The 15226-nt window shown below is 45.7% G+C and overlaps 1 protein-coding gene across 1 annotated transcript; it reads left to right on the top strand.

Annotated features, from left to right (window-relative positions):
• Nucleotides 1–3311: 3311 nt before the first annotated feature.
• Nucleotides 3312–14675, top strand: LOC143836444 (androgen-induced gene 1 protein-like). The gene is made up of 6 exons (XM_077335740.1): nucleotides 3312–3636; nucleotides 7000–7143; nucleotides 7914–8015; nucleotides 9476–9591; nucleotides 12638–12789; nucleotides 14475–14675. Exons 1-6 carry the CDS (start codon nucleotides 3469–3471, stop codon nucleotides 14495–14497), a joined length of 705 nt encoding a protein of 234 aa, XP_077191855.1. The 5' UTR covers nucleotides 3312–3468; the 3' UTR covers nucleotides 14498–14675.
• Nucleotides 14676–15226: the final 551 nt, after the last annotated feature.

Here is a 15226-nt window from a genome sequence, read left to right as displayed (position 1 = left end):
GTGAAAAAAATTCAAAGCCCACGTTACCCTGTAATACATGAATCATTCGAAGTAGGCAAATGTCAAACAAGCCATCCTAAGATGCTTATTGTACATCAATTCAGACAAGGCAACAACTGACTCATGTTACTGAACAAAGCACTCATGTCTGTGGTTTTCAAAATCAGGGGGTACAAGATCCTTCAGTGCAGCATGTCAACAAGCCCCGAGATATCTTTTGTGTGAAATCATTAGCATGCCTGCCTAACCAAGTGCCTCTTGTGGCGCAGAGTGGTAAGGCAGCAGACATGCAGTCTGAAAGCTCTGCCCATGAGGCTGGGAGTTCAATCCCAGCAGCCGGCTCAAGGTTGACTCAGCCTTCCATCCTTCCGAGGTCGGTAAAATGAGTACCCAGCTTGCTGCTGGGGGGTAAACAGTAATGACTGGGGAAGGCACTGGCAAACCACCCCGTATTTAGTCTGCCATGAAAACGCTAGAGGGCATCACCCCAAGGTTCAGACATGACCCAGTGCTTGCACAGGGGATATCTTTACCTTTAAAAGTAACCAAAACCTTTTAATGGATCAAGATCACCTTACTTCTCTATCCATGTTGTTAACAGATCAAAAGCACAGGGCAGAGGGATGATTAAATCCGCAAACTCATCTTCCTCTATAATTGTTCAAAAACAGCTTCTATAGTGCAAGCATTTACACTAGTGATTTAAAAACTAATTTTTAAACATTTTTAGAGAATTGACATGGTGTTTTAGATAAGCTTACACTTTGAAACTAGACATTTAGCTACCTTGGAATTGAATAGTTCTGCTTTAGTATTATTTTTGATACATTTCTATGCTGTGTTTCTGCCCAAATAGGGTCCCCAAGAGAACAAACATCAAAACAAAGCATTAAACACTTAATGTTGGTAATTTAAGGTAAATGTTGGTGCGCCGTTAACATGAATATAAATAAATGTTGGCGAGTGTAAGCTGATACACAGTGGGACAGAAAATCCCCGCACTGAGTATAAGTTAATGAGGTCTGAACTTGCTGAGGCTAACAGGGGAAAAGATCATGGGGTTGTAGTGGACAGCTCCATGAAAGTCCCAACCCAGTGAGCTGCAGAAGGGGGAAAGGCAAACTCTGTTAGGTAGGCATTTGGCTCAGAAAAACCTGGCAAAAAACCCGAATCGATGCTGATTCTGGATTTCCTTTTTCAGGTTGTTAAGCCAAGCCATGAACTCCGAGTGCAACCTAAAACCCAGCTCTATATCTCTCCATCTAAATACCCTGGTGATGAAGCAGAAGTCTTCAGCAATTAACTGCCCAACTACTGTGGTCAAGCGGCTGAAAGCGATCAAACTAAACCCAGAAAAGACCAAAGTGATGCTGCTTGGAACGATGGAGAAAAACACAGTGCTTCCCACTTCCCACAGTGCTGACCCCTGCTGACTTAGTTAAGAGCTTCGGTCTCATACTTGCTGGGAAAGTAAGTAAATGCAGCTGCAAATAAAATACTTTCTTCCAACTCTGTCCAGCTTGCAAGATGGCCACATGGCCATCTGAATTCATGCCACATAACACAGACTGGAAAACTGTAATATGCACCAAGAGGCATCATGAGCCGGTTGCAAATCAACAGCACACTTATTTTGTGCACCCTATTGCAGTGTTTACTAGTGTCCTATCCTGCTGACTGTATTGACTTAAAGATAAAGGTATCCCTGTGCAAGCTTACTCAGACTATAAATAACATATATAAAATATAGAGGGAACATATAGACCATTTCTTGACTCTCTGCATGCATACTGAGGACAGCAAGACAGAAGAAAAGCCATGCTGGATCAGGCCAATGGGCCATCCAGTCCAACATTCTGTATCACCCAGTAGCCAAAACCCAGGTGCCCCCGGAGGCTCACCAGTGGGAACAGAACTCCAGATGTTTTCCCACTGTTGCCCCTCAGGCAGCAAGATTACCCAGCAATCAACAGTGCTGTCGCTCCATTGCTCCATTGCTTGAACCCTTGGTTCATTCTCCTTTGGGCGTGTCTCCTGGTGCCTGGGTTATATTTTCTTTCCCTCTTGCCCCCTCACTACTACCTACACCACCATTCTTGACACCTATGAGGCTATCACTCTGCTCCCACCCCTTCTAGTCAAATAATTCTTGATGTCACCAGCTTATAACTCAAGCTGGGACTGGAAAGGTGATTCCTTTTGTCTTCAGTGCATCTTGATCTACCCTTTCTGCACAAAACTCAGGAAGGCATGTGGCTCTCCCCTTCTCCACTTTATCATCACAACAACCCTGTCAGGTGAGGCCAATGTCAGTCACTGCCCCTTGGTCACCCAGTAAGGACCATCACTGCTCCAGTCCACAAAAAATCAAGTCACAATCCTTTTTACAAGGCTGTGCATTTGGGGGGGGGGGGGTTGGAGGTTTAACCCTCCCCCCAAGATAAAAAGGTAATAATTAAATCAATGAAAACCTATTAACTATGGTTCTAGATAGAGCCATAATAGAAAAAGTTTAAAATTCATGAAAAAGCGAACTAGTGAGTTTGTAAACCCATGTTCCCCTTTAAAAATCCTGGACATGGGTCTGCCTTGTTGCAGGATTTCCTTTCCTTATAAAGGTAAAGGTATCCCATGTGCAAGCACCGAGTCATGTCTGACCCTTGGGGTGACGCCCTCTAGCGTTTTCTTGGCAGACTCAATACGGGGTGGTTTGCCAGTGCCTTCCCCAGTCATTACCGTTTACCCCCCAGCAAGCTGGGTACTCATTTTACCGACCTTGGAAGGATGGAAGGCTGAGTCAACCTTGAGCCGGCTGCTGGGATTGAACTCCCAGCCTTATGGGCAAAGCTGTCAGGCGGCTGCCTTACCACTCTGCGCCACAAGAGGCTCATCCTTTCCTTATAGGCCTGGGCAAAACCTGGCTCTCCAAATGTCCATGGACTACAATAGTGATGGCAGGGGCCCATGGGAATTGTAGTCCATAGACATCTGGAGCGTGTAAGACAAGCACCCCTTGGTGTCGTTTGCTGACACCAAGACCTCCTCGGGGGGGGGGGGGCGCAAACAACATCACGAAAGCTGGCGCCCCCTAGCGAGACAAGTACCATTCCGACCAGGGAGAGGGGATGGCTTGCAACTAGCCCCAGCATCCCCCCTGATGAAAAAACAGCGAAGGGCGAGCGCTGCCCCTTTCCTTTCTTTGCGGAAGGCAAGCTCACTTCGCGTTTAGATTTTACCAATCCCCCCCCGCGCGCCAGTTGACATGGTACGCTCCCCACCATGGCCCTCTGTGAGGTGCGGAGGCGTCGCGCGACCCCGGAGGCTCCGCCGTCGAGCCGCGCGAACACGGCCAAGATGGCGGCGGTCGGGTAAGCGGCCCGGAGGTCCAACGGCGCCTGCGCGGCGCTCCTCGCCCGCGCTTGCCGCCCCGGCCGCTTCCCACCCCGCAGCCTTTCGGCGGCCCCCAAAATGGTCTTGGGGCTGCAGGGCCGGAGGACCGTCACGGTCCTTCACATCCTCTGCTGCCTGTGGGCCATCTTCGCCCTCACCCAGAACATTGGGCTGCCCCAGTCCGCCCGCAGGGAACGAGAAAACACCTATGGGGGCCAATGGAAACATCTGACCTTCCTGAACCAGGTGGTGACCGTTAAGCCTAACGGCCGGGGAGGGGGCGGGAAGGAGGGAGAGCGCATGCGCAAAAGGGAGCTTCTTTTTTTCATGGCGCGCGCGACGGGAGCCAATGAGGGGGCGGGGGAGGGGCGAAGGCAGGTGTCTCGCCTGAGGGAAGCAGCATCGAGGTCCGCGAAATACTTTGAGGAACTCTGTCTTTTCTTTTTTGTAGTTGCTCTCTAAACCAGTGGTCGTCAAACTGCGGCCCTCCAGATGTCCATGGACTACAATTCCCATGAGCCCCTGCCAGCGAATGCTGGGAATTGTAGTCCATGGACATCTGGAGGGCCGCAGTTTGACTACCCCTGCTCTAAACTGTGACTCTCCAGATGTTTGTGGCTACAGTTCCCACCAGTCGCTGCCAGATAGGCATGCTGGCAGGGAATCATGGTAATTGTAGTTCATGAACATCTGGAGAGCCATAGTTCATGTTTCTCATGATTTCTCAGTGGAACAGGCTTCCTCGGGAGGTGGTGGGTTCTCCATCTTTGGAAATTTTAAAACAGAGGCTGGAGAGCCATCTGACGGAGAGGCTGATTCTATGAAGGTTCAAGGGGGTGGCAGGTGAGCGATAGGGTTGTGAATGTCCTGCACAGTGCAGGGGGCTGGACTAGATGACCCAGGAAGTCCCTTCCAACTCTATGATTCTATTTTTTTTTTGTATGTATATAATTGTTAAAATTTTATCACGCACATTTATATATGGTCATGTTGACCTCCCCCCCCTCCCCAAATGGCCACTGATAGGCTTGGAGGAGGTAGGAAAGGGAGGGGTCCTGGGTGGGCAGGAAGACAGCTATGCTTGCCAAATATATTCTGCAGGATTGTGCCATTTCTGGGGTTTCTCAGTGATAAAATAGTAGAACAGGGCTGTTCTGGAGGATGTTGTTCTTCCCCAGCTCTTATTTTTTTTCCCTTCTTTTACTAGTATAAATGAACAAAGCTTCCTAGCTAAAGATGCCATCAAGACTGGAGGGAAATGCTCCTTTAACGCAGGCTTATTGGGATTGTATTAACTGTTGTGTTGTGAAAATCTTTCCCTGTGCATTTTTCTCACATCAAACTTCCCAGTTGGAGAGGCGAGGCATTCTTCCCCCCCCCCCTTTCTTCAGCATTCTGCACATGTTAGATACTGTGCTTTCCATGCACTTTTTCACACAGGAAAATCCATCTGCAAAGCACAATGAAATTGCATTATCCAACGTGTACAGAATGGGCGACCTTCAGTCACCCAAAAAGCATCTGAGGCAGAGCTGGGATTCAAATTTTGATCTCCCAGATCCTATGCCTACTCTAACTATGCCATGTCGGCTCTCCTGGCTAGTTTACTGTAAAGAACTGTAATTGCTTGCTTTACGGCTTTTTTTAATGGTGGGTTTTTAACTTAAACTGACAGCATATTTCTATTCTGAAGACACGATAGACAGACAAACAGATATTAATTTTGTTCCGTGTATCCCCCCCATGTTGTATGTAAACCGCCCTGAGCCATATGGAATGGCAATATAGAAATAAAATAAAATACATAGATAGATCATGATGTACTGCAGCAAATAAAAGACTTGAAAATGAAAGATTATGCGAACTCCCCCTTCCCCAGTTCTTTGGCAATGTATGGCCTCTAATCACAGACAGTCCAACACTATCCCAAGAGGGTTTTCATTTTGGATTGCACATCTGTACTGTGAAATGGAGGTAGTGACAGATTTTATTTTCCTGGGCTCCAAGATCACTGCAGATGGGGACTGCAGCAAAGAAATTAAAATACACTTGCTCCTGGGGAGGAGAGCTATGGCAAATCTAGACAGCATCCTAAAAAGCAGAGACATCACCCTGCCAACAAAAGTGCATTTAGTCAAGGCTATGGTCTTCCCAGTTGCAATGTATGGCTGTGAAAGTTGGATCATAAGGAAGGCCGAGCGTCAAAGAACGGAGGCTTTTGAACTCTGGTGCTGGAGAAGACTCTTGCGAGTCCCTTGGACTGCAAGGCGAACAAACCAGTCAGTCCTAGAGGAGATCAGCCCTGACTGCTCATTAGAAGGCCAGATCCTGAAGATGAAACTTAAATACTTTGGCCGGAAGGACTCCCTGGAGAAGGGCCTAATGCTGGGAGCGATTGAAGGCAAAAAAAGAAGGTGAATGAGGTGGCTGGATGGAGTCACTGAAGCAGTAGGTGCAAATTTAATTGGACTCTGGGGAATGGTAGAAGACAGGAAGGCCTGGAGGATCATTGTCCATGGGGTCCTGATGGGTCGGAAATGACTTCGCACCTAACAACAACAACAGCAACTGTGAAATGTATCACTTTCACACACAGTAAAAAAAACTATGTTCCGAATAGAGTTACGGCAACTAAAATATGTAATCTAAAGCGAACCTTCATAATTACTTTGGAAGCCATCAGAAATGGTACCATAGTGTGAAAATAAATGCTAAAAGTTAATCATTTCAATAATGTTTTGCATGTCTTTTATTCTAAGAGTAAGCTGTTTCAACAAACTGCTCAATGCTGCTGTTTTTGTTTCGTAGTATTTTCATATATTGCGGAGGGTTGGGAGGGCTGAAAACCTAATGGTGGCCGATTCCACACAGGCAGAAATGGCTAAGAGGGCAGTCATAGGGAAGCAGGGCATATCCCCACTGCTGCGGATCAGGCCCTCAGTTGGCCCAGGCGAAGGGAATGTGGGAGAATCCACATTCCCTTAGCCACTGCAAGGGCTAACAGGTACTGTCCTGCAGCAGGCTTGTGTAGACAAGGAAGAACCAGGCCTTCCAAACCGAGCTCCTCCCTGCCCTATGGTGGCCCAGAGGGGGCAAAGAACACCCCAGTGCTTTGTCACACTGTGGGGCAAACCAAGACATTCATTTTTATTTTGCAGGAGGGTGGGATTGCCTTCCATGCAATCCCACGCAAACCCTCACACACAGTCCCCCTCGCGCACAGCGGAACTATTCTACTGCTGCTTCGTTTCCTAGGGGGACAAATCCAGTGCTGAAATGTATCCCCGTTGAGGACACAGTAACCTGTGGAGGTTTCTCCTCTGCAGCAGTGCCCTGGGGGGGGGGGGGGGGCTGACACAGCCACTGCTGTGGGGAATGGTCTGGCAAGTGGCTAAGTCTTTTCTGGCTCCCAGCTCCACAGCCTGTGTACCATACTGGGCCCCAACAACCTTCACTTACATTTGAAATTAAATCTGTATTAAGATTTAATGGTTTCAGTAGTATTCCAATTCGAATCCTTATCTTTGTATAGAAATAAAAAGGTAATGATGGTGCCGATGATGTACTCAAAAGGTCTATATCTATATGTCTTCTTTGTAAATTCTACAGATTTTTCAGACAATACTGTTTGTGTTGTGTGTCATCATTGATGTAGTAGGTCTCTGCATCCCTTCCCATGAGAAGAAAGTATCATCAATATTGGTGCCTGTCAGAGATTTCATCTTCGCAACATTAGTCTTCCCTGTCGGCTTAGTAAGTAGTTATGATGTTCATTTTTTAGATAATTATGTAGCATAAAGCAGTGGTCCCCAACCCGCGAGCTGTGGCCCGGTGCCAGGCCACGGCTCCTTCTTCCCTCCCCCCCCCGAAGCGAGAAGCTCGCCAGGCCGCGAGCAAATCAGCCGCCAAAGCGGCCGATTAGCTCACGGCCCGGCAAGCTTCTTGTTTCGGGAGGGGGAGGAAGAGAAGCTTGCCAAGCCGCCAGCTAATTGGCCACTTTGGTGGCCGATTTGCTGGCGGCCCGGAGGGGCCGGGAGGGGGAGCGTTTGCGCTGGGGCTGCCGCGCGTGCGCGGGCCCCCAGGCCGCCCTCTCCCCCCACTCCGGAGCAGCGGTCCGTGGCAGCCAAAAGGTTGCGGACCGCTGGCATAAAGGGTCTTGTATGCCCGAATGAAACAATGTATATGAAACTTCAGATGCAGACACACAAAATACTGATTCTGTTTTTATGTTCCCTTTCCCAAAGGCTTGGCAAATTACTACAATTTGGCATATAGAAAGGGAAAAGATTTCTATCAGAAAGAGCTAATATAAGCTGAATAATTCTTATCTGTGAGGCTTCCTAAATTATTGGCTACAATATTTTAGATTCATAAAATAAGGAAATATTGTGACTGGGCTTTTTTGTAAGAATGAAAAAAAAATTAAGAAAAATGTTGTGGTCGTTGAAGAAATGTTCGATATCCATAACTGTTCATGAAGTGTGCCTATTCTCATTGTTAGTGTTTCTATATTTTTATTTTAGTTTGTAGCTGTTGTTTTCTGGGGTCTCTATGCTTATGACCGAGAACTCGTGTACCCGAGAGAACTTGATGAGGTTAATCCAATATGGCTTAATCATTCTATGGTGAGTACAGCTTGTCTCATTCTCAGTCTTGCTTTGGATATCTGTAGTCATAATATGTGCAGCAAAATAGACTTTGTAGAATTTTAGTTTACAGATTCTTTATTTTTCAATGATCTATGGTAGGGCTCTCATTTCCCTTTGTTGCATTTATGGGACATTCTAGGAATCCTGGGAAGTTATATAAGGGGTCAGAAGTACAAGTGTTCAGTAGGTGTTCAGGCATACTTTATCTAGTAGCAAAATTCCTATTATTTTGATAAGCAAAGATCCGAGAAGAACATTTGGGGAAGAGGGGAAGAATAATGAGCGTTCTATGTACAGGGATGCATTGTACTCCCCTGAACCCAGAATCCCTTTTAGGGGATATTGAGAAAAGGAGTGCTGGGGATAGTGGAGACACCTCACTTCATTGTCCGACGTACAGTGCTTTTCCTTACTTTAGACTGAGATCATGAGTGACCCACGAAAAGTCAGCTGTATGGCAAACAGGGATTGAATCCAGGAGGGTATTCCGCATACATAGGATAATGTACTTTCAATGCACTTTATAAGTAGACTTTCCTGTTCCTCACGGGAAAATTCAGCTGCCAAAGCACATTGAAAGTGCATTATCCTATGTGTGCGGAATGGGCCCAGCAGGTCTCCCCAGTCCCAGGCTATTGCTCTATATCCCATTGATTTAATTGGGCGGTGTGTGTTTTTTCGGTGGGGGAGCACTGCCTACTAAGTGGCCAGTTTTGCCAAAAAGCCAACCATTCAGACTGAACTGATCTTTATCTCAAGCAGATGGCCATACTCTAGTATTTGTTGTACCACGAAGGAAGGAAGACATATACGAGTTGATGCCCCACAGATTGTCAAAACCAGGGATAGTCAAACTGCGGCCCTCCAGATGTCCATGGACTACAATTCCCAGGAGCCCCCTGCCAGCGAATGCTGGCAGGGGGTTCTGGGAATTGTAGTCCATGGACATCTGGAGGGCCGCAGTTTGACTACCCCTGGTCAAGACGCTTCATGAATACTATAATGGTTTCTACTACCATTCCAGTACAGAACCACTATGCTAGCAGTGCAGCCTTAAGCAGAGTTAGACCTTTCTGCTGAGGTCAGTGGGCTTAAAAGGGCATAGCACAAACAGTTTAGGATAGTATTGTAAATATGACTGGGATAAAAATGTAGGATTTTATCTCCCCCACCTTGGTTTTCACAATATAAAGTTTTGCATATTTCTTCCTATGGTGTTGCCCATGTGGGTACCTCAGTAAATATCTTGATCACTCCATAGAGACAGAAGATTAAGCAATAGGGAAGGAAGCAAATTAATGAGGGTTTTTGCTGACAGTCATGGAACAAATGTAGAAAAATGTATACAACCATTGAAAGGAATCTAATGAAAAATCAATCTAATTGTGTTGTCATGTGCTGTTCCATTGCTTACATTTGGGTGTTTTTAATTTTAGCATACTACCATCCTGCCCCTGCTTTTCATAGAGCTTATAATATGCCCACATAAATACGTTAGCGCGTTAAAGAGCATTTTTGGACTTACCGTCTTCACAATTACATACCTCTCCTGGTAAGTAGGCAGTCTTTTGACATATACTTGAAGTTCAAAACTTTCATTAATTCTGCTCAAATTCAATTGTTCCGTTTACATTCGCTGAGCAATTTTAAAAGCAGTTAAATAATGGTACATGTTGTATGGAAGCACTTTAAGTAATTATTTCTTTTCTCTGAATGAATTTGCTATAATTTACAGAGAACTTAGCCTTAAACTGCATTTGCAAGGAAACAATATACAAATGATACATTTTATTCAAGTAACATTTTAATTACAGTAAATCTGGCCTTACCTATCCCAAAGTTGGCTCAAACTCATCAGAGCTTAAATACGGTCTCTGTTAAACCGTGCAGTAAAAATTATAATCCTCTTATCTGTGCATTCCCTTCTTGTTTTTAATTTCCCTCCCGCTTTGTTAATAAATATTGCCTTATTTCTTGAAATGAAACACGCTGCAAAGGGCAAATTTTGGCCCATTTCAGTGCATGTGCAGTCCTGCAACAGGACAGGCAACAACCCAAAAAGCCTTTTTTTGTCCTGGGAAAATGGTACGGGAAGGGCTGGAGCTCTTCTTCCCCTGGTGGAAGGGAAAAGGAGGGGTTGTCGCTCAGTAGTGGAGCATGTGCTCGGCTTGCAGAAGATTCCCAGATTCAGTCCCTGGTATCTCCAGTTAAAAGATCTGGCAATAAGTGATGTGAAAGACCTCTGCCTGAGACCTTGGAAAGCCAATGCCATTCTGAGTATACCATACAGGCCAAGGTCTGATTCAATGAGCCAGTTTGGTGTGGTGGTTAGGATTGCGGACTTCTAATCTGGCATGCCAGGTTCGATTCTGCACTCCCCCACATGCAGCCAACTGGGTGGCCTTGGGCTCGCCATAGCACTGATAAAACTGTTCTGACCGGGCAGGAATATCAGCGCTCTCTCAGCCTCACCCACCTCACTGGGTGTCTGTTGTGGGGAGAGGAAGGGAAAGGCAACTGTAAGCCGCTTTGAGCCTCCTTCAGGTAGAGAAAAGTGGCATATAAGAACCAACTCTTCTTCTTCAGGAATATCAGGGCTCTCTCAGCCTCCCCTCGCTCACAGGGTGTCTGTTGTGGGTAGAGGAAAGGGAAGGAGACTGTAAGCCGCTTTGAGCCTCCTTCAGGTAGAGAAAAGTGGCATATAAGAACCAACTCTTCTTCTTCTTCTTCAGTATATGGCAGTTTCGTGAGTTCTTGCCACTGTGATCGATCCAAACCAGGCATTGCAGCAAGTTCCTCACAGCTGCTGTGGGGAAAGTGAGTTGGGATGGGATGGCATGTAGTTTGGCCCTGTGCCCACTGATTATGATGCATTTAGAAACATTGCATAGGGTTGCACTGTCAGTCTACCATGCATGATGAAAGGAATGACAATGCTTCTTGATAGATCTAACTGTCATGGTAGTCAGATCTGTGGATTCTTAAATCTGGAGGCTGGAGCCATGAACAGACATGACACATCTGTCTAGAAACCGGAGGAAATCTGAAATCTAGAAAAGAAAAATACATTGGAGAGGTGTAATCAAGCCTCCCCCCCCCCACACACACACACATTGAATAACATAAGTAATGAATGCCTCTTTGTGACAATTGCTAGGCAACCACAAACATCTTGCCAGTTCGCTGTGATTTCTGACAGTAAGTGGCAGCAGGAGGAGGCAGGGCATTTTCCAGGGCGACTTTGGTCTTTGAGGAAGGACTCAACAGGGCCAGGCAGCAGCAACCACCAGGCAACTTAATATCATGTGACTTCTATGACTCACCCAGAAGACGAAGGCCCGTCAAAATATAGAGCGGTAGATGAGTGGGAAGGAGATGAGGAAGCAGAGAAAGATGACAATGTGGAGGCTGCCAGGAGGAGGAGGAGGAAAAGAGGAAGCAACATGGAGAGGGATGCAGAAGTGCTTCTTGCAAACCTTCATGGGTGTCCCACTATGCAACTGGGCCTGGCCCAATAGCCAGCACTTTTAACGTCAAGCATTAAATTTCAGGTGCATCGCACCCTTGAGTCAAAACTGAGATTCCATGCCATTAAAATATGCAAGCAAGAGTTGAAAACATTGCATCCAGCAAAATGAAACTCTATAGAGCTTAGCCCCTCAAAAGTGTGGAATTCTTCATAGCATCAGAACTAGCCAGGAGAGGATCGAATTTAAGTAATGAAATGGAAAGGTGCTCCTGAACAAAGCAGTCTTCTTCTTGTCACAAAAAAAGAGTCAGAACCAGCTCATAGGGCTTTCAGGTCAAGGAGTTCAGAGGTGGTCTGTCCTTGCCTACCTCTACCCAGCAACCCTGGACTTCCTGGGTAGCCTCCCATCCAAGTACTAACTAGGATGACCCAGCTTCGTTTCCAAGATCTGATAAGGTCAGGGCTAAGTGTGTCTCCCAAGGAGTGGATGATATCACCCTTGACTGGGTATTGGCATGCGGTTTCAGGAACAAACACTGAGGGCTGGATCCAAAGTGCTTTCAGTGGAGCACCACTAATGGAATGAGACTGTCCTACCTCCTGCTGCCACCCCTTAAGTTTCGAAGAAGAAGAACAAGAAGAAGAGTTGGTTCTTACATGCCGCTTTTGCAGTGGGAAGGGAGATCTGCAAAAATCCCCACTTGTTCTGAAGTTAACAGACATGACTTCTTTTAGTGGAAGAGGACCTTTGGTTTCAACATGATAGCTATGCATCTTCACCATTTATGGTTCATTATGCCCTATAGCAGGGGTAGTCAAACTGCGGCCCTCCAGATGTCCATGGACTACAATTCCCAGGAGCCCCTGCCAGCGAATGCTGGCAGGAGCTCCTGGGAATTGTAGTCCATGGACATCTGGAGGGCCGCAGTTTGACTACCCCTGCCCTATAGTAATGTTTATATTTATTTATTTATTTATTATTGTATTTCTATACCACCGCTCCCAGAGACTGACCCGCGGCGGTTCACAACAGTATCAATAAGATTCCCCAAAGACAGTAAAACAATATAAAAATTCGAATACAAATACATATTTATTTATTATTGTATTTCTATGTCTTTGTTTTTAGGATAACATGGGTACACCATGCATCTGGGATTTGGGCATACCCAGTATTAGCCGTTCTCAATGTACCTGGAAAAATAGTATTTTTTTCCATAGCCTACTGCATAGTGCTAATGTTCTACTTCCTCGGGTGGCTGCTAACAAAACAATTATGGGGTAAGTAAAGCAAACCTCTCCCCCTCCCCCCCCCCATTTTTTTTCAGTGCCCTAGCTGGGATAAGAGCTGCATTTAGGGCCTTTGCAAGTACAAAAACATTATGAAAGAACTTCTTGCCCGCAACATTCTGCAGCCCACAGGCACCTTTGGCATTTTGAATAGGGATCTTGAGGGATACTGTAAAATGGTTGCTACGGGAGGTGTAGCAAAATACAATACCTCCCTCCTTGTTTGGCAAAAGAAGGGGAATAAAGAAATGAAGGAAAATCAGAGGGAGGAAGGAAGGCCTAAAGAGGAATAGAACCACAAGGGAGGATGCTTAGTCGTCCTGTTGATTCTCCAGTGAAAGGCCGTCCACTTTCTTTTCTTTTTTAACAGAATTTTTATTGAAAATTTTTACTGAAATTTAAAAACAGTATATAAAAATGACAAGCAAAAAGAAAGAAGACAGAGCAAATATCAGAGCACATTAAATTCATTCCATTAAATGCTTTAAGTCCCCAGTTTTCTAGGCCATAAACCCTAGTCTATATATCCGATTTGTTCTTTTATACCAAATGTTTCTTAATATCAAAAATCGAGATTGTTCCTACAGTTGTTTTCTTTAGTCTCCAAAGTCACAAGTCATCTAGTTGTGGTTTTTTGAGAGCCAGTTTGGTGTAGTGGTTAGGAGTGTGGACTTCTAATCTGGCATACCGGGTTCGATTCTGTGCTCCCCCACATGCTGCCAGCTGGGTGACCTTGGGCTCGTCATGGCACTGATAAAACTGTTCTGACCGAGCAGTGATATCAGGGCTCTCTCAGCCTCACCCACCCCACAGGGTGTCTGTTGTGGAGAGAGGAATGGGAAGGCGACTGTAAGCTGCTTTGAGCGGGTAGGGAAAAGTGGCATATAAGAACCAACTCTTCTTCTTTTTCTTCTTTCTCTTTCCTGTAAGAAGTCAATAAGAGGTTTCCAATTAGCTAGAGGAAGTTGTTTCTTTTCTTTGACCAATGATGTAGGTTAGCCCTTTCAGCTAATTCTATCATCTTTAACAGGCTGACCTCTGTTGTAGGTAAATATCTGAACAGCTTGGTGGGCACCAGAGGAAGTCCTGGCAGCCACTGTGGTACCTACAGGCCCCACATTGGGGGAAATTGCTCTAGTCAGAGAAGTTTCTGTGTGGTTTATATTAGCTGGATACAATCATTTCCTTTCTGTGTGCACTTTGATATGCGGAAGGCATTCTACTCGCTTCCATCAGGTGCACTGCCACCATGCCAGTCACTCAGCAACAGACATACCGTTTTTAATAACAGGAAGTCCCTCTCGTACCTGGAAGCATGGTCATTTCCCCCTGCCACATAGTCTATTCTCTGAGGTAGCATGTCTATGCTGTAGACTGGAGATAGGAGGGGAACAGGTCTCTATTTATCCAAACTGTGGGATGGCCTCATGGTGTGGTATATTGCAGCACAGATACCCCACCGATAGCCAGCTTTATATAGTGGGTAAACCGCTTTAAGACCCCTTTGGCCAGTGAAAAGCAAGGTATAGAAACCAGCTCTCCTCCTCCTCTGAAAATGTTTGTGGGGATCCCTTCAGCATGCACAAAGTTGCACACAAGAGGGGGAAGATTCCCTGCCTGGTACCAAATATGAAAATATTGTAAAGCTCACTGTGTTCCCCTTTCTCTCCCCTCAGCAAGACGCAGAAAACAATTGTAGGAGTTGGACGCCACAAATGATGTAAGACCATCTGAAGGTGCAAGCTCGCTTTTGGAATACAGTGCAACTTTAATCCAGATGAAATCATTTGCCACAACTGGTTCTTAATCCTTAATCCTTTCAGCCTTTTTTCTCCTAGGTACATAATGCAGAGTTTAAAAACCAGCCAAAGGATAAACAGCAGACTCATCGCGTTTATAACAAATGTTCTATTCCTGTATGTAAGAAAACTAGGTATCTGTAAATGAAATGAGCGTACATATGCATGTATGTACATATGCACATCCGCAAGAATGCACATCACACCTAGCACCTTTGTAACGAAAAACAGTCGAAAACATAAGAACTGTCTTGCTGGATCAGACGAAGGTCTCTTGAGTGTGACATCCTCTTCAAACGATCCTCATGCTTCAGCAGGTACTGGAACCAAGAGCCCACCTGGACCAGTTTAAAGATGGGTCAGTCCCTTAAATGGCTCCACAGAATGTCCAGTTGTCAGACTGAGAATATTGCAAACCTTGTGAGTATGGGGAAGCAACTCAATGTGTTTTCATATTGGCTTTCCCCCATGAAAAGACGAATACACGATAAAATGAAATCATTGGCATATATCCAGCCATGGAGTTCAGAAGACTTAATGGGAAAGCAAGGCAGCAATTCCCACTGATTCCTTGCTCCAACTGCAAGCCCCTACTTTGCCCTTAATGTTGTTCCCGAAGGTCTGCTCAC

This window comes from Paroedura picta, chromosome 4, assembly GCF_049243985.1.
Source record: "Paroedura picta isolate Pp20150507F chromosome 4, Ppicta_v3.0, whole genome shotgun sequence".
Lineage (NCBI taxonomy): Eukaryota > Metazoa > Chordata > Lepidosauria > Squamata > Gekkonidae > Paroedura > Paroedura picta.
This window is presented reverse-complemented; position numbering and strand designations above follow the sequence as displayed.

Excerpts from the sequence above, each read along its gene's own strand:
- LOC143836444 (XM_077335740.1), top strand. The coding sequence starts at position 3,469 with ATGGTCTTGGGGCTGCAGGGCCGGAGGACCGTCACGGTCCTTCACATC. Across the intron at positions 9,592-12,637 it reads ACAATTACATACCTCTCCTG|GATAACATGGGTACACCATG; the intron begins GTAAGTAGGCAG and ends CTTTGTTTTTAG. Across the intron at positions 12,790-14,474 it reads GCTAACAAAACAATTATGGG|CAAGACGCAGAAAACAATTG; the intron begins GTAAGTAAAGCA and ends CTCTCCCCTCAG.